This window comes from Manduca sexta, chromosome 28 (assembly GCF_014839805.1).
Source record: "Manduca sexta isolate Smith_Timp_Sample1 chromosome 28, JHU_Msex_v1.0, whole genome shotgun sequence".
NCBI lineage: Eukaryota > Metazoa > Arthropoda > Insecta > Lepidoptera > Sphingidae > Manduca > Manduca sexta.
The window spans coordinates 18,145,079-18,163,662 of NC_051142.1; the positions used below are offsets into that span (position 1 = coordinate 18,145,079).

General features: G+C 37.9%; 2 protein-coding genes across 3 annotated transcripts in view; one reads left to right on the forward strand and one right to left on the reverse strand.

Annotated features, from left to right (window-relative positions):
- Positions 1 to 3,178: 3,178 nt before the first annotated feature.
- Positions 3,179 to 18,584, reverse strand: part of LOC115447927 — a 61,840-nt gene continuing 46,434 nt past the window's right edge. For both annotated transcript variants that reach the window (XM_030175230.2, XM_030175228.2), the window contains exons 11-14: positions 17,960 to 18,246; positions 6,449 to 6,612; positions 6,018 to 6,096; positions 3,179 to 5,684 (exon numbers count right to left, since the gene is read on the reverse strand). In XM_030175230.2, the coding sequence (XP_030031090.2) occupies positions 3,682 to 5,684; positions 6,018 to 6,096; positions 6,449 to 6,612; positions 17,960 to 18,246 (2,533 nt within the window). In that variant the 3' untranslated portion in view covers positions 3,179 to 3,681. The remainder of the gene's footprint in view (positions 5,685 to 6,017; positions 6,097 to 6,448; positions 6,613 to 17,959; positions 18,247 to 18,584) is intronic.
- Positions 7,805 to 12,573, forward strand: LOC119190933. The gene is made up of 3 exons (XM_037444425.1): positions 7,805 to 8,251; positions 8,543 to 9,465; positions 11,283 to 12,573. Exons 1-3 carry the CDS (start codon positions 8,131 to 8,133, stop codon positions 12,285 to 12,287), a joined length of 2,049 nt encoding a protein of 682 aa, XP_037300322.1. The 5' UTR covers positions 7,805 to 8,130; the 3' UTR covers positions 12,288 to 12,573.

Genomic DNA, 18,584 nt, shown 5'->3' on the forward strand with positions numbered 1-18,584 from the left:
GAAATTTCGAGTGACGTTTGACTCATTTTGACGTTTGGTTGTGCTTGGTTCGCCTCTTTGGTCTGATTGCAAGATATGGTCGTAGAAGAATTGCAGTATGGAGCTGGGTTCGATTGTTGGGTTGATAATAAATCAAAAATCCTTGAACTAGAACTCAGAACAATGACAAGCATAGAAGTAACACTATGACATTTGAGTGTACTGTGTCTTAAACAGCAAGAAATTTAATTGTGTTGCGATCCCTTCTGACATCTTATCGATATCGATAGATGCTTTGTCTATCGGCTATGGTAAATTCACAGACCTGCTAAAATAAACACTTTTCGGTCAGTCAACTACAAATCGTTGCAAATTGCTATTTTAGTTAAAGGCTAAAAAAAGATATCAAAACCCTGATTTGGTATTCAAGTACCAAATGAGGTCTGGGTATATGAAAGCACTCGTTAAGAAGCTGTTAAATTACAATAAACTATAGAACTACCGCCTTTCTTCGAACTAAATTTTATCCAATTTTCATTTGCTATTTACAGCAGTTTCCATGCCTTCCGAAATGCCATTCACACAAAAATGGTTTAGCATTTAAATTATTAAATTAAGAAAATGTTTCGGAAGGAATGGAAACCGCAGTATGTAACAAAAAAGAAATCGGCCGGAATTTCGTCTAGGAGAAAGCCAGTACGCCTTCTGTTCTTTTCTGACTTTCTTAGAGCATTAAAAGATACCCAAGAGATGGGATTTGACAGAAGCTACTAAAATGGGACAGTAAATTAAAACACAGCGGTATCATTCATGTCACATATGTTTGATAACTTATTTCAATGTTAATAAAACTTTGTCGAAATGCTTAGAGCAAACACGGTGCTGTTTTTTCCAATACCAATTGGGACGAGCTATGGCAACGATCCATTTTTGCCTCATAGCATCATCTGTAGGGAATCTGCAATGAAACACATTGTATGAAACACACTATGAAAATCAGATAGTTTCCTCGACCCCAGCCTTCGCGCACGGTTTTCAAGTGGCTTTTACCACTACACCTATATTGAAAGTAAAAGGCAATTTATGCAAAATAGTAAACTACAATATAGCAACATTTATGTTATCGAAAGAATATTCAGCACAACACTATTGAACACGACTACGTAAATTGGTAAAAATGAAAAATACTTAATAATGACTGGATCGAATGGCCAACAGCAGATTATAATATGACTAGAGCATAATAAAGTGTAATTAATAACACTTTTTGCACTTATGTACAGGGTTTAAGCAAACATATTAGGTTTTTTGTTTACTCACCGATGGAAGCTGATGATTTCAGTTTCATTTTCTTTACGAGAAAATGAAACTGAACATTTTACGAGATTTACACCCCACAATAACGCAGGCCATTGCTTGTTCCTAGGGCTATATTTTACTTAAACAGCACTGTGTATTTATTAAAATTAACAACAATAATTTTACACAACATGTAGCCACTTTAGAAAAGTACGCGCTGAAGTATAACGTAACTAAATTGTGTGAGCGCGTTTGTGACATTGTTTTAAGATTGGCAAGTTGGAACATTTGACATTTTATTTGCTTTTTAATTCGGCATCATAAAGAGGACCAAAGGTAACCATTTGATTATTTTAAAGTGTACGCAAGCCGACCTTAGCAACATAATATTTGTCTCGTTCTTTTCAACGGTTTTGGCCTATTTGAAAAAATAGGATAAGTATATGAGCGTAATTTAGATTCCTTCTATGCTTGTTCTTGTTCTGAGAACTAGAAGACTCTTAGTCTACCTATTGCCTATTTTCTGATTATGAGTTGACATTTTACTTAACTTTTATATTGACTTTGCATGTTAATTTATAATAAAAGTATGAACAATAATGTATTTATTGCACGGGACGAAAAAATCATGTAAGTAAGTAAGTGGAAGAAGTAAGTGGGCTGAACCTTGTTGCCGCTACTTATTACAGTTAGATATAAACTATCAGTTATAACCACATAAAAATTTCACGGTACAAACTTATAATTTGACTAATCTCAGCACTCAGTCGCCATTTTAGACTGTTAAACGTAAATAATGAATTAATTATTTTAAACTATTACAATACCATTAAATGTCACAGTTTCTAAAGCCTAATATACAATAAGAAGAAATGAAAATATCTTGGATCAATTTTATTGATCTAAGCCTAATACAAGAAGCTTAATAATACGATTACTTAGCAATCTGTCTTTCTTAATCAATATTACTAATAAGGTTTATTTACCCTTGAAATTAAACTAATTTTCGGATTCTATCGCGGTGCTAGTATTTTATTTGGTTCATGGTCACGGGGAGTCCTCCCCGTGACCATGAAGGCTGCAAAGTCTTCGAAACGTCGGGAGAAAATAAAATACTAGCACCGCGATAGAATCCGAAAATTAGTTTAATTTCAATGTCTAACATTCGCGTAAACATAAGAAATCTTTATTTACCCTAGTAAAACGGCGTGCTAACTATTTTTTTAGAAGCTATCTACTCGTAATTTTTAAACATATAAAGAAAAAATATCATCATAATATTTTTACATTATGTGAATTTTTTACTTTGGTAATTTCTTAATTTTTATAATGTGGATTTTGCGTCATTTATTTCATAATTGAAAGTTTTCTATAAGACCTGAATTTGATTTTTAAATAAATTATTTGTAAATCATTGCATTATGTATTCAACGAAGGCTCAAGGCCGTTTGCTCCGAGAGGGTCTTAAACCTCTCCAATGTATTGCTTACCACAATGAAAAAATAAAGACTTAATAACTCTTTTTAATGTTAGCACCACCTGACAGTTATTAAAAAAAAAAACTTCCAAAACAGCCGAAGTTAGCGAACAATCTTTTAATTAATATTGAGTTTTACTAAAATTGGTTTTATATCTTATGTAACTATTTGTTATTTATATTTTATCAATTCGAACGGTTTTGCTTGACACGTGGCTTGAACCTAAGACATCCTAGCGGTGCTCGTGCGGTCCACGCAATACGTCTACGTCATGAAGGCAGCCGCAAACCAGCATTTTTAGATGTAGTTTATTGTAGGGAAAAGTTGTTCGTTGCTTCCTGGATATATTTCGGAATATTTTCGGAAAGGAGAGGATAGGAAAAGACGAAGAAATGCACAGACGTAGTAAATAAATACACGAGTTTTATTTGTGAAAGATCGATTTATTTCAATTATTAAAATCCTAATTATTGTGATAATTAGAAAAATAATACGTGATACATACATTACTTATTGTATTCATAAAAAACATCTTATATTTATTTATGTATATATATTTAAAAAAATACCAATTAAATTAGAAAGTCGACCATTTCGGCATAATCGAAGTCGAAATGGTCAAATGTCTAATCGTAATTTTCTTATAAAAAACATTTTTTTTTCTCTTATAAGCGAAAGAACAGAATAGAAAATAATACTTTTTAAAACGTGGCAGTATTTTAGCGAACTAAAAAAAGATACATAAAAATCCAGTAATTAAAACTACCTATTTACAGATATTATAAATACAAAAAAATATTCGTTCGTTGATAAAAAGATAAAAAAGGTAAGTTACGGTAACTTAGGAACTGGAGTCCTTTGTACTGTTCTTTTTAGTTTATGGCACGTCTACTCCATTGTGTTACCAATTTAGAAAGTTAAAAAATTACTGTTTGCCTTCGAGACATTTGCATTGCGCGTTGTGTTTGTGCTTGCCCACTACATCCGTGAATGAGGGATTGAAGGAGACCTCTGGAGCTACGACCTGAGGGCTGCTGATGGTGTCTGATGTCTGGTAAGTAATGTATTGGGGCTTGGTGGTATATGTTACTAATTTGGGTTTGGTTGTAAATGTGAAGTATTCAGGTTTGGTGGTGAAGGTGACTATCTCAGGTTTCGTCGTATATGTAAAATATTCTGGTTTGGTAGTAAAGGTTACAATTTCCGGTTTCGTAGTAAACGTTACAATCTCCGGTTTGGTGGTGTAGGTAATAATTTTAGGCTCGGTTTGGAACACTTTCTTTTCGGAATATGTTGCGCTAAAACTGTTTGTAATTGGTTTGAACTCAGTGCCGAAATTCAGGCTTCCTTCAGTGATTTTTCCTGATCCGAATTGGCTAAATTGTCCAAAACCTTGGCCAGTGGCTTTACCTCCAAGTCCTTGTGAGATTTGACTAAATCCGGCGCCACCTGCACCACCGACTCCTTTAACTCCTCCTGTACTAAACTGACTAAATTGTTCAGAACTGCCACCGCCAACTTGAGAAAACTGCCCAAAACCGTTTGTTATAAGTTTGCCAGCGTCTTGGCTGGATCCAGTTCCTTTCCCTCCAGTAATCTTACCACTCGATGTGTACGTGGTGGTCACTGTCTTGGTAACGGGAGACTTGTTTTCCAGGCCCAAGTCCAACCTGCCTGTGCTGTATTTAGTTTGTTTTGAGAATTGGCTGACGCCTCCAAATTGGGACGCCTCACCGGCTCCTAACTGTCCAACTTGTCCGATACTGCCTGTTTGTGCTTGTCCAAAGCCTTGAATGACTTTTGTGACACCCTGGCCAGCCAAGCCAAATTTTCCAACGCCGCTAATTCCAGCTTGTCCAGATTGTCCGACGCCTCCTGTTTGTGTTTGTCCAAAGCTTTGACTAACTTTTGTGACAGTCTGACCAGTGACACCAAATTGTCCTTGACTGCCAATTCCAAATTGTCCGACACCGCCTTTTTGTGCTTGTCCAAAACCTTGACTGACCTTTGTTACAGTCTGACCGCCAGTTTCGATTTGTCCGACGCCACCAGTCTGTGCTTGTCCAAAGCCTTGACTAACTTTTGTGATAGTCTGACCAGTGACACCAAATTGTCCTTGACTGCCAATTCCGAATTGTCCGATACCGCCTTTTTGTGCTTGTCCAAAACCTTGATTGACCTTTGTTACAGTCTGACCGCCAGTTTCGATTTGTCCGACGCCACCAGTCTGTGCTTGTCCAAAACCTTGACTAACTTTTGTGACAGACTGACCAGTGACACCAAATTGTCCTTGACCGCCAGTTTCGATTTGTCCGACGCCACCAGTCTGTGTTTGTCCAAAGCCTTGACTAACTTTTGTGACAGTCTGACCATTGACACCAAATTGTCCTTGACCGCCAGTTTCGATTTGTCCGACGCCACCAGTCTGTGTTTGTCCAAAGCCTTGACTAACTTTTGTGACAGTCTGACCAGTGATACCAAATTGTCCTTGGCCGCCAATTCCGATTTGTCCGACGCCGCCTTTTTGTGCTTGTCCAAAACCTTGACTGACTTTTGTTACAGTCTGACCGCCAATTCCGATTTGTCCGACGCCACCAGTCTGTGCTTGTCCAAAACCTTGACTGACTTTTGTTACAGTTTGACCGCCAATTCCAATTTGTCCGACGGCGCCTTTTTGTGCTTGTCCAGTAACTTGAGAGAATTGTCCAATCTTGCCGGAACCACCTACATTGGAGATCTCTTTGACTCCAGTGGTTTTAACGCCGGTGGTATACTGCGTGGTCTTTACTGTGGACACTGTGCCGACCTTGCCCACGGTCACCTTGGTGTATTTGGCGAAACGAACGCTCTCGATCAACCCAATAGCCCACTCGTACCATTCGATGTCGAATTTGTAGAAACCAGCGATCTGGTTGCCGATTTGACAGCCTGAAAATGAAAAAGGACAGTTATAGTATTTGTATCTTTTATAAAACAGGGATAAGACGATCGACAACGGTCACCGCTTGTTAACAAAGAAGGGATTTGGTTCTTATATTATAACAGTTAACGAGCAAGAAATAATTTCAAAGAAAGTGACAAAGTAAAGAATTACAGGTATTGGCGAAGGCGAATGGTTTTTATGATTTATCAATGTGTACAGAGGGTTTCTTACATCAAATATCACTATTTTGGTTAATCGTCTTACATCACAGGATCACAACTAATTAATACATAAAAATAATTAATAAATAGTAAATTTATAATAGTGGATGTGCTTACCGGAATCCCAAGAGTATACTCCACGGAGAACGAAGTGGGAGTCACCTGTGGTGCAGGCGAGAGCGCTTCCGATATCCACCTGTAGATGAAATTAATATTATATGTATTAATGACGTTTTACGGTATAAATGACTTTCTTTTGCTCCGTTGTGTGCCTTTTGAAAGCGGAATCATCAAAGTCTTTATTTAATGCTCGTCTGAGTTAAACATTACAAAATTTTAAGCATTTAGACCAGCCTGATTTAGTTATGCGTTGTCTATGAGTCAGTGAGTGTTAAGATTTTTAGAAAATTGCTGATTTATATTTCTAAAATAAATTAAGCCTCTGAAGATTGTGGACAATAATCTTATCTCACTATGTTTCCACTAATCTTATCGCTTTCCTTATTTATTCACTATAAAAAGCACACAGGAGTCAACCCAAAACTTACTTTACAGATGTTGTTGAGAGGGTTAGTGGGCTGGCCACACACGCAGCTGTCTTGGTCGTACTGCTCCAAGAGATGCGGGTAGTCCGACGACAGCTTGGCTTGGCACTCGCCAGGGTTGACCAGAGAGACGTTCAGGGCGTGCATAATGCTGCCTTGGAGATGGGCTGTGGGGAAAAATAGTACATTTTTATTCCTGAACTTAGTGATTACATTCTTTTTGGTCAGTTCTAGAAGGTGGCAATGCGTTTTGATTTAGACCTCTATACAGCTTCGTAAACTAATGACGTGGTTTGCTTTGTCTGTTGATTAAAGGCACGCTGCCTAATCCAACTTGTAACTCTGTAAGGAGTAAATTCCATCTACAGAACCAATACAATATAAAAACTAATGAAACTCTACATTTTCCGTGAGTTTTAAATTATTTATATTCAAAATATTATATTTTGGGAAAAGCCTCTCACCCAAGCATAGTCGGGTGCAAAAGCTAGTCAACGATAAATCTTACGACATAGCAGTTGCAAGAGACCACGTTTGCATTCCTTCGTCACTTCACGATATATTGTTAATAAACACGAAATTTGTCAAGGTCGTGTTTTACACCGCAACGAACGTAAAGAAGAGGTTACCCGATGTATATTGTACATAGACACATACAGGGAAAAAGTCGCCATAGCAGTTTTAACTTCGAGTCGCGTTCATTAGCCGGTTTAACTAATAAGAGACTAAACAATCCACGCTTTACCAAGTAATGACGAGCTTCAGTCGTGCCGTAAAACCAAAGCAGTCGGAAACTGTAAGTATACTTTACAAAAACGTGTCGATAGTAAGTAACAATAATATCGTCGGCACGTATAATATAGATTCCTTCTAGCGAAGTATGAAGTAACTAAGCAGGCCGGCACAATTATGCCGACTGTCCGGGTATGTTTTTATCCTTCGTCGACATTGTCTTTGGGCTTTACTTCACTTAACATCAGCTGTAGTGTGCCGCTTTGCTCGTACTTTCGATAAATCTAACAATTGTTTGCGTAGGCCATGATACAGATCAGTATACTTGCATCGCTTGAGAGACGTTGTCTTTAATTAAACTATACTATTTGTACCTTATTACAATTACTGTATGGTGCATTTTGGTTGAAAAAATAACTATATTATAAGATTATTCTTCCAATGAGAAGAGGAGCAAGTTGCTCGCCTGGTAAGTGTACTTTTATAGGTATAAAAGGTGACAACTCTTCCTGAATTTTCAATCGTAAAGCACTGTGTGGCAACTGATATTGTAATGGGAATATCACCATGAGATAAAACATGTTAAGTCTAATAGGCTACTTTACTCATATTTTTTATTACGTTTATCGAAAATTTACATCATGTAAAATGTAACACAGAAAGGACTATCAAATTCGGTAAAAAATCATCAAACAACCTGTTCACTCATAAATCATTATAGATATCATTGCTATGCCTCAATATAGTAAAATACTCTATTATATTTCGTCGCTTCATTCTTCGATATAAAAAACAGGTAGTACTTTCATCCTGCTGGCAACTCGCACGGTAAAAAGAAGGAAACAGTATTGTTGATTTCCGGGAGAAGTGGAGAGGGTAGCTGTAGCCGGTCACTGCTCCGTGAACGCCATCATTCTTTTTTCGTGCGCGGCAACGACCACGGGTATTACAATATGCCTAAACGGAGTGCTGAAGAAAAAATTAAATATTATAATTCAAAAATTCGCAAGTTGGAACGAAAAAAGCGTCATCGCACACGGTCACAGTCGTCATCCGAGTCTGACAAAAATTCAGGTAAGTTATAAAACGTGTACATTGCGTTAAGTGAAGTGAAGTATTAGTATAAATCACATTGCAATATGATATAATGTTCAGCGTCTGTAAGCTTCCTTGGAGGGTAACTGCGGGTTACCACGATGGGTAAGCATGACGCTAAGAAAAATAAGCCTGGAGGTTTGACTGCGGGTCAACACGAAGGCGTTATATTATTAGAATAATTAATATTCTAAGTATCTAATAAGATGTTTTTCAACTACCCCAAAAATGAAAATAAAAAATACATGATGTTGTATTTTATTCGTTTAGATAACGAACGACAAATCGTGGACCCGCTACCATCAACATCGCAGCATGCGTCTGGGACCACGCTCGAGGAGGTGCCGGAGGATTTATTGCCTGACGAAGTTTCTCCAGAGGTAATTGCGATGCCAGTTCCTGAACTAGATCCACAGCTTTTGGAGGCTTTGGGTGACCCTACTGATGATACCCCGATTTATGGACCAGATATCCATACAAGTTTGGCGCAACGTTGGCTACCTATACTCAAAAAAGGTATTCAAGCTGAGGCTAAGACGAAACTTCTTAAAGAATACACGATCCCCGATAACTGTAAACTTTTAAAAGCGCCTACCTTAAATGCGGAAATATCCGCAGCCGTCACAGATTTAGTGAGGAATCGTGACAAGAAACTTCAGGCTAAACAAGACCAACTAGGTTTGGGTATAGCAGCTATCAATAAAGCCATGTCTTTGCTTCTTACCTGTGATGATAAGGTACAAGTTACGAAAATGTTATCCGATGGTTGCCGGCTACTTACGGACCTGCATTTTAACGAAACCCAGGTACGAACGAAATTAGTCACGCCGGGACTAGATAAAGCGTTTCTCTCTCTTATACAAGACCAAGACAGAGATGAAACATTATTTGGTAATAAATTACCAGAAAAAATAAGAGCTTCAAAAGCGATCGAGAAACAAGGGCTTCAAATCAAAAAAGTGACTAACCCTAAATCATCTTCGTCGACAGTTACTCGTTTTCAGAACCAGGGAAACTGGTCAGTGCCTCCTCGTTATCCGCCGTCAAAACGGGGGGGGGCACACATCCACATACAGAACGACGGCACAACAACATTACCGCCGGCCACCACCGGCGCCGCTACCGACGCACCCGAAACGATCATCGGCGAGGGCGAGTTCGAACAAGCGTGTCCCTGCGAGGCAGTAACACAGGTACATGCGGGTAGATTGCATTATTTTTATAAATGTTGGCTCGCCGTAACGGATAACGAAGTTATTCTAAATTGGATCCGTAACGGATATACTATACCTTTTGCAAGTAAAGTGGAACAACGTTATATTCCTCGTAATTCTTTTTCTATTAAAGAAAAATCGTTAATGACTACAGCCATTCACAGTTTAATAGAATTAGGCGCCATTAGGAAATGTATACCTAAAGCGGACCAATTTATATCAAACATATTTTTAGCACCGAAACCTAACGGAAGTCATAGATTTATACTTAACCTTAAACAATTAAATAAATTCATTTCCAATACACATTTTAAAATGGAGGACCACAGAACTGCTTCAAAAATGATAACACAAAGTAGTTTTATGGCCACTATAGATCTTAAAGAATCATATTTACTTGTACCTATAAGTAGATTTCACCGTAAATATTTAAGATTTGAATTCGAGGCAGAAAATTTTATAAAATGTACTTATGAATTTAATGCTATGCCTTATGGTTTATCGTCAGCGCCCCGAACGTTCACAAAAATCATGAAAGAGGTTGTGTCATATCAAAGGCGCCGCGGATTTCAATCCGTGATTTATCTTGACGATTGGTTATGCCTTGGAGACTCTTACGATCATTGCAAAGAAAATGTTACTGATACACTTAGATTACTCAAGTGTTTAGGATTTATAGTCAACTTTGATAAGAGCCAGATAGAACCTAAACAAAATTGTAAATTTCTAGGTTTTTTATACGACTCTGTACATATGACAATATCCTTACCAAGGGACAAGCGTAACAAAATACGACAACTGGTACAAAAATTTTCAAGACTACCGACTTGCACTATTAGAGACTTTGCTCAGTTAATAGGGGTTCTTACATCGGCTTGCCCAGCCGTAAAATACGGCTGGCTTTATACCAAAATATTAGAAAGACAAAAATATTTAGCGCTTATAAAATATGGCACATACGCAGCAAAATTTAAGCCTTCTAGTATTATTTTACCAGACTTATATTGGTGGAAAGATAATATTTTGTGCACATCAAATTCTTTAACAGAACCCAATTTTATTATAGAAATTTTTTCTGATGCATCAAGAACAGGTTGGGGTGCTTTTTGCAATAATAAACGCGTAAACGGGGGTTGGAAGAAAAGTGAGAACAACTTTCACATAAATTATTTTGAGTTACTCGCAGCCTTCTTTGGATTAAAATGCTTTGCTCGGGACCACAACAGTTGCAATATTCTGTTACGTATTGACAATACAACAGCAGTCAGTTATATAAATAGGATGGGAGGAATTCAGTTTCCTCATTTAACGGAATTGACAAAAACTATATGGCAATGGTGCGAAATGCGAAACATATGGTTGTTTGCTTCATATATAAATACGAAAGATAACTATGAAGCCGACCAAGAATCTAGGAAAGTGAATGCAGATATAGAATTGAATCTTTCTAACTCTCAATTTCAAAAGGTTGTAACTGCTTTTGGTAAACCGACAATAGACCTTTTCGCTTCTCGTACAAATGCTAAATGCAAAAAGTACGTGTCATGGAAACCAGATCCAGATGCCATGACTGTTGACGCATTTACTTTGAATTGGAAATCTATGTACTTCTATGCATTTCCACCTTTTTCACTCGTATTGAAATGTATACAAAAAATAATCAGAGACGAAGCAAAAGGTATCCTAGTATTTCCTCATTGGCCGTCTCAACCCTGGTTTCCCCTACTTCAAAAGATACTTCAATCAGAAGTTATTTATCTTCCCTACAATTCAATTTGCACTTTGTCATATTTCAGGACACCTCAGCCGCCCAGACAGTTTACCCTGGCTGCAGCAGTGTTATCAGGAAAGCTTTTGAATCCAGAGGTACACCGATTTCGGCGCTCGACCTAGTCATGGCATCCCTCTCCAAGAACACACTAATGCAATACAATGGTACTTATAAATTATGGTGGCAATTTTCTCAGATACATAACTATGATCCATATATCTGTACCGTTTCAAATGTTATGTTATTTCTAACTGAACAATTTAAGAAAGGCGCTGCATACGGGACTTTGAACTGTCACCGCTCAGCTCTTTCCCTTTTATTAGGCAATGTAACTTGTGATGAGCAAATCAAACGTCTTCTCAAAGGGGCTTATAAACTAAGACCCGCCATGCCTAAATATAGTTATACCTGGGACCCACAGCTAGTTTTAAATTTTGTGGCTAAATGGGTACCCAATAGAGAACTGTCAATAGAACAACTGAGTAAGAAGATAGTCATTCTTTTGGCGCTGTGCACAGCTCATAGAGTACAGACATTAGCCTCAATTAAATTAGAAGATATAGTAATTAACTGCAGCGGTGTCAAAATAGGTATTTCTAGTCCAATTAAAACTTCCGCGGCAGGGCGCGAGCAACCAGTATTAGTCTTACCTTATTTTAGTGAGAATAAGGCAATCTGCCCCGCTACAGTCATTGAAGATTATATTTTTTGTACAAAAGATATTAGACCTTTCAACAAAAATAATCTTTTAATAACGTACAAGCGACCGCACAGATGTGCAACTGCTCAGACAATTAGCAGATGGATAAAGCAGGTACTAGAATTGAGTGGAATTGATGTGTCTATGTTTAGTGCGCACAGCACGAGACACGCCGCTACATCTGCAGCGCGTGCATCCGGCCTTTCCTTAGATACTATTAGAAAAGCTGCCGGCTGGACCAACAGGTCTCAGACTTTCGCAAAATTCTATCATCGTCCGATGCTAGTTACGGAAGATTTTGCCAGTTCAGTTCTAATGCCAAATATGTAAGAATTAGCATTGTAATAGAATAAGTTACATGTAATGTATATTAGCCTAAGTTTAGAAAGAAAATAAAGTGATTTGTTTCAAGGATTTTCTTTTAAAATTATCTTTTTTACCTATAATTTACACGAACAAAATTTTCAACTCTAAACATCTACCTGTTTTTTATATCGAAGAATGAAGCGACGAAATATAATATATGATCAAACGAACTTACCAAGTGAAGTTCGATCGATATTATATGAGTACGCTTCATTCGAAGATATAAACACCCACCCGACCCTATACCCAAATACGAAAATTTTGACAGTTTTCTCTAAAGAATGATGGCGTTCACGGAGCAGTGACCGGCTACAGCTACCCTCTCCACTTCTCCCGGAAATCAACAATACTGTTTCCTTCTTTTTACCGTGCGAGTTGCCAGCAGGATGAAAGTACTACCTGTTTTTTATATCTTCGAATGAAGCGTACTCATATAATATCGATCGAACTTCACTTGGTAAGTTCGTTTGATCATATATTATAGTTACAGTACGGAGCAACAGATAGTTAGTAAGGTCGTAGATTCGAATATCAATAGGTACAATTGGGAATTTATAATGAATACAAACGAAGATGATACCTAGGCGTACATTACTTTGAACATAATGGAATATTATGTTAGTAAAAATCTATGATAATACACTTTTATGAGCAAGACTGTAGGGTGCAGCGAATGAGTCCAGAAATTTCATTCAAGACAAAGCTGTGGACGCTACAAGTTTCGAGAGCAGGTGTTGGAAAGTTCGCACTTGAAATTCGAGAAGATTTAGCTATGTCTTTTGTTATAAAGGCAATTAAATTATGACTGCCTCTGTGGCGTATGTGCATTACAGTACAACTGCAGATCTGAGGTTTCGTGGTCGATCTCCGATGGGACAATGTCCTATTGGGTTTTTGTACTCAGTATCAGCCTGTAGTCCGAAATTTGTGGCCGATATAACGATAGGCTTGCCCTCTATCACATCATGGGACGGAATACACACGGCCTAAAGTGGGTGTGCTAGTTGTCCACCCGTTTGGGGAAAAAAGCGCGACTGTATATGTGTCCATTTAAATTATAAATTGATTAAAATGGATGTAAATATGAAATATTGAGTCAAATACATAGAAGATCATAGAGCATTTCTCTGTGCTGTGACTCAGTATGACTTGGATATTTACTCTGACATCATACGTAAGTCATAAAAATACCAACATGTTGTATGTAAATTTCATAAACGCTAGCTAAGGACAAATCTATTTGACTCGGGGTCGCTGCAGATTTCCTGGCAGATGTTACAATGTTTATTTTGATAGAGTTTCCCGGGCAGAGATGTCTATACAGGTTTAACTTGGTATCTTACATAACATCACGCATTTATCCCCGAAGGGGTATGCAGAGGCGCAACTAGGGCACCCACTTTCCGCCAAGTATGTTCCGTCCCATGATGTGATAGGGGGCGAGCCTATCGCCATATCGGGCACAAATTCCAGACTTCGGGCTGATACTGAGCAGAAAAACCCAAATATCACTTTGCCCGACCCGGGATTCGAACCCAGGACCTCAGAGCGCTATTGTACCGGACATGCAATACAACTACGCCACCGAGGCAGTATATTTAACTTGGTATCTTAACTTGGATTATTTTTATAGGGGAACAAAGTGACTCCACTGCACCTGATGGTAAGTGTAGTGGGGTCCAATGGAATGTCGACTGATAAAAGATGATTATCCCTCGGCAGTCGACATAATTATGCCGGCCTGTTAGAACCGGATATACACAGGCTGATCCTGGAACGCGACACACTTACGTGGGCCACTATGGCGAATTGTAACACTATTAACATAATTGTACGGTGGTCGCTATTCGGGCAGTTATATATCATACCACCAATAAAAATATTAATATAATTGTATACTTGTCAGAAATAGATATAACGATGTCCCCAAAATAAACTTGCCTAATCTTTGTTTGTTGGGGGTTGGATACTTGTATCTGTTTATACATAGTAATAATACCTATAGGTTTTGTCGGGTCGGGTCGGATTGTAAAATGCTAGTTCGCAATCCAGTCAGCTACAACATTTGGTAGCCCCTATTGACCTGGCTACTTCGAAACTCGCCTGGCGCAAGCTTCCACGGCAGGATGGTGTTTTAGGAAGTAGTAACTTTCTTAACACATACATGGCGTGTTGTGTAACGATGGCCCACACGTAATGTTATGCGTGTAGTGTGAATTGGACGTTGGGACCGGTTAATGTACGGTCAGCAGGAAAAGTCAAAATATAAACTCATGTTTTTTTTTGGAGGTAAGCAGAAGTGGAGTATGGAGAGCGTATTCATCTTGTGGTAACGAGCCTATGGTCTCATCTGGCATTAAATGCCCGGCAATTTGTGTGAGTAGCATCTAAAACAACTTCTAACTGTCTATGCTAGGTGTCGAATTCATAACCTCACAGTGCCAAATGCGGCAAATAATGAGTTGAGCTGGTCACGAACCTCTTCCACTGCTAAGATTTTAATCACGCCTACCCGAAATGGTATACCATCGGAGCAAATAATCAACTATTAATTAGTTTATTAATAAGTTTCCGCTACTCGGTTGGTGAATAATTCGAAAAATTTACAACTTGTGTAATTTCGTGTTGGGTATCATAATAGAATCAATGCAAATTGTACTTAATTTAGTTGTATAAAGAGTTTTTTTACTGTACAAAGTCTGTCAATGTGTTAGCTGACGTCCATTAGACCATAAAAGCCAAATAAGGAAACCCAAGTTATTTGTATGCAAATCGGTACCCGCCGGCGTGGCCTTGCCACTACAATGTATCTGGGATATCCAGTTTAACTTTATGGCATTTTTATTACGTTTAGATCATTATTTTAAGACGATTCTGTTGAAGAATGCTATATTAAGGAAGTTACAGGGGGATTCATATAATATGATTAGTAATTTTATTTATACTACTATATAAAGCTAAAGTTTGTTTGAATGCGCGAATCTTAGGAATTATTAATTAAACAGTTTTTTTAACAGTAGGAAGCTACATTACTGAGTTTTTTAGGCTTTTATCCCGGCAAAATATTTACCCCGAAAAATCTTTTTCACGCGGATGGAGCCACAGGAAAAATATATTAATAAAGATTCTAAAGATGTTTGGTAGTTTTTAAGAATTAATTTTGCCCAGATTTATCCAAAACATAGACGAAGACTTCCATAAATAATGTTTTCTAAAAACACTATTTGGGGTCCTTGAATGGACATTCTTTCTTTTGATTCTGTTCACCTATGTAAAACAGCGGTACCTACTACCTCAATCAATCCCCGTTCAGACAAAACTTGATTATTAGACATATATATTGCTATTATATTATTGATATTGGGTTTTTCTGCTCAGTATTAACTCGAAGTCTCGATTCGTGTTTGGTAAATGTAGTTTCTCACCTATTACACTTAACCTATCAGAGATGGCGAAATGTCTACCCCTGAAAAGGGGAAAAAGGCATGATGTTATTAATGTTTACATAATTTTTTCTGCCGACCATACAGCCACGACACTGACCTACAAAAAAATCGAGATATTCGCACTTTCGTTCGGGTCGGCCGCTGGTTTCGCCGCATCACTTACATAACATCACGCGACTTCTCTCGACAATTAGCAGTATACCCTGGACCGAAGGCTATTTTATATTCCTGAGCGATATTTATCACTAACCTTTGGATTCTTGAAACTTTTGAGAAACTAAATAAGAAACCTACATAAAAAACTCAGACTTTTGTGGAACCAAATAAGGTTAAATCAAAGATAAAAGGGTGGAATTTTGTTTACAAGGAATTTCTGGAACTTATTGATCCTAAAAAATATTTTCGTAATATGAAGCAATGGCCGACTTCAACACGTATGTCAACAACTTGAAGAGACTCCGATGAGAATGATGCCTCGGAATCGATGTTACTAGCAAAAAAATAAGGATATAGACGACCGTTAATATAATGGGATTAAGCAAGGAAAAGCAGAAATTCAGAAAAAGTACGAGTCTCATTTACACGGAACAATTATAGCTAGCAATAATTCTAGGTACGTAATTGTTGCTTATGTAGGTATCCCGTCTGAAAATGCGTAATAGCGAGGCAATTCTAGCCCGCGTTTACGTATAGGTATAACTAGGCATATTTGTCTTCTTTTTTTGGGGCATGCTGATTCTCGAAAGGTGTAAGTCCACAATTTTTTGTATCACCGTCCCTTCCTGTACTTTTTAATGTAATTTTTTTATATTATTGAAATTTCCTTTAAGGGCACTCTGTGCCTCCACAAAGGTACCATCCTTGCGTATAACTGTTTAGGCAGATAGTTAAATAATAAATAAAGCTAGTAATAACTGACTTTTTTAGTTGTAAACTTCCCTATCCTTGAGTTTAAAATGCCTCCTGTTTATTATTTTATCTTCTGCTTTGCTATGGAGAGAAGTGAACAATTAATATTTCCTTCTCTCTCTTTCTATTTGATTAATTTCGTTGTGGGATAAAGTCAGATTAGTTTTTCCCTGAGACTCGCCGAGCTTCACCGCTCGGTGTCATACAATGCCACTGCTGATCCTGGTTTACAGAAGTTGTAGTGGTGGGTGGGAGAGTAGGAAAGTCCAAATCTTTGCTAGCAATAACTGATCCGACTAAAGAGAGTAGCTATACCCGATATAACTGTCTATAAACAGTAAAAATGTCTATGAATCACTGTTTAACATTGCGCTCATATTGACACGTTTGATGTCAAATCATCATATCCAGCAATTACTCTGACTTGAATGTCCTTCAACGACGTAGCAGTATCTGTGTTGCTTAGCGGCAAAAACAAACAAAGTGGACTAGCTCAGTGACTCACCCATGACCCACTATAAACAAAAGTATGGAAGTTCAGGATATAGGTTCCTTACATACGTAAATTGAACAATATTAAATCTGACCCCAAAGTTGCGCAAAATAAATAATATGTAAATAAATACATATTTTTGCATAAATATGTTAAGATGCGTAACTACGTAGAGAAATCTGTCGAAATGTATTTTTAAGCAATTGTCGACTTTAATGCATTGGGGTAGGTGTTACATTGTGTTGTAATATTAATATTTGATATGTGACAATTTAACACGCAAATAACAACTCTATTATAATTGCGTAAGAATGCATTTACGTTTGTCATTCATGAGAGAGAGATAAGTTATGACATCCAACAAATGAATAGACTAATAGACATCTGACTGAGCTTCAAGGTGAGTCTAAATCCAAATTGGATTAAAATATAAAAAGAAAACTTAAAATTATGATGTAAGTACCTCTTAACAACCGTGGCTTTTTTCATAATTCTTAACATTACATTAATTTTTATTTTAATGTCGCTACTGCTTGTACGATTAGATGCAGTGGAATTTGCCATGCCAGGGTGCACTGGGCTAATATCGGGTGACAGGTGACAATATTTCTTAATACACAACATACTCCAAAGTGCAATTTTTTAACTGACTATAATCGTTTGTCAATATATTAGTTTTAGTTACAGTTTAGTAGTCATCTTGAAACAACGATATTACCCGTAATCCGGCATTACCCAGTGATCCGGTATTACCCCAACGTACGAAATAAATTTAAAACAAAACTCACCCTGCAGAACAGTCTTGCCCCATCCAGAGACAATGCATTCGCCAGCGCCGTTATAGAACGCGTCCAAGGTATCAGACTGGCTCGGCAGGCAGATCGGCTGGATGTTGTTGGCAAATCTGAGGTTCTCTGCTAGGACGAGGATGGCCACGTCGTATTTCAGGCTGCCTCTCTGGTACTCAGGGTGGCGGATGATGGTCTTGACCTGGACGATTTGGAATGGAAGGGGCTCGTCGTCGATTCCAAGTTTCCATTCGCCTCCTTTGATGAGGACGTTCTTGGCGTCAAGCCTGTCAAACAGAGGATTATTGGTCTTAGAAAATTGCGAAGGTGTTTGGATTTTAAAACACACGTAGCTCCTACTATGTCACACCATGGGACGGAACATACGTGGCGAAAATGTGTGGTCTGGTTGCAACTATACAACCCTTGCTCGTGGTAGCATATAATTTATATCCGCCTGGATAGCGACCACCGTACACAAGGTTTTAAAACTCCATACTTGTCCACGTAAGTGTATCTTGTTCCGCGATCTGTTTGTGTATCCGGTTCCAACAGGCCGGCATAATTGTGTCGATTGTCAATGTCAATTGTCGTTATGTATAATATTAGGAAAAGATGTAAGTAG

Excerpts from the sequence above, each read along its gene's own strand:
- LOC119190933 (XM_037444425.1), top strand. The coding sequence starts at position 8,131 with ATGCCTAAACGGAGTGCTGAAGAAAAAATTAAATATTATAATTCAAAA. Across the intron at positions 8,252-8,542 it reads CGAGTCTGACAAAAATTCAG|ATAACGAACGACAAATCGTG; the intron begins GTAAGTTATAAA and ends TTATTCGTTTAG. Across the intron at positions 9,466-11,282 it reads CCTGCGAGGCAGTAACACAG|GACACCTCAGCCGCCCAGAC; the intron begins GTACATGCGGGT and ends GTCATATTTCAG.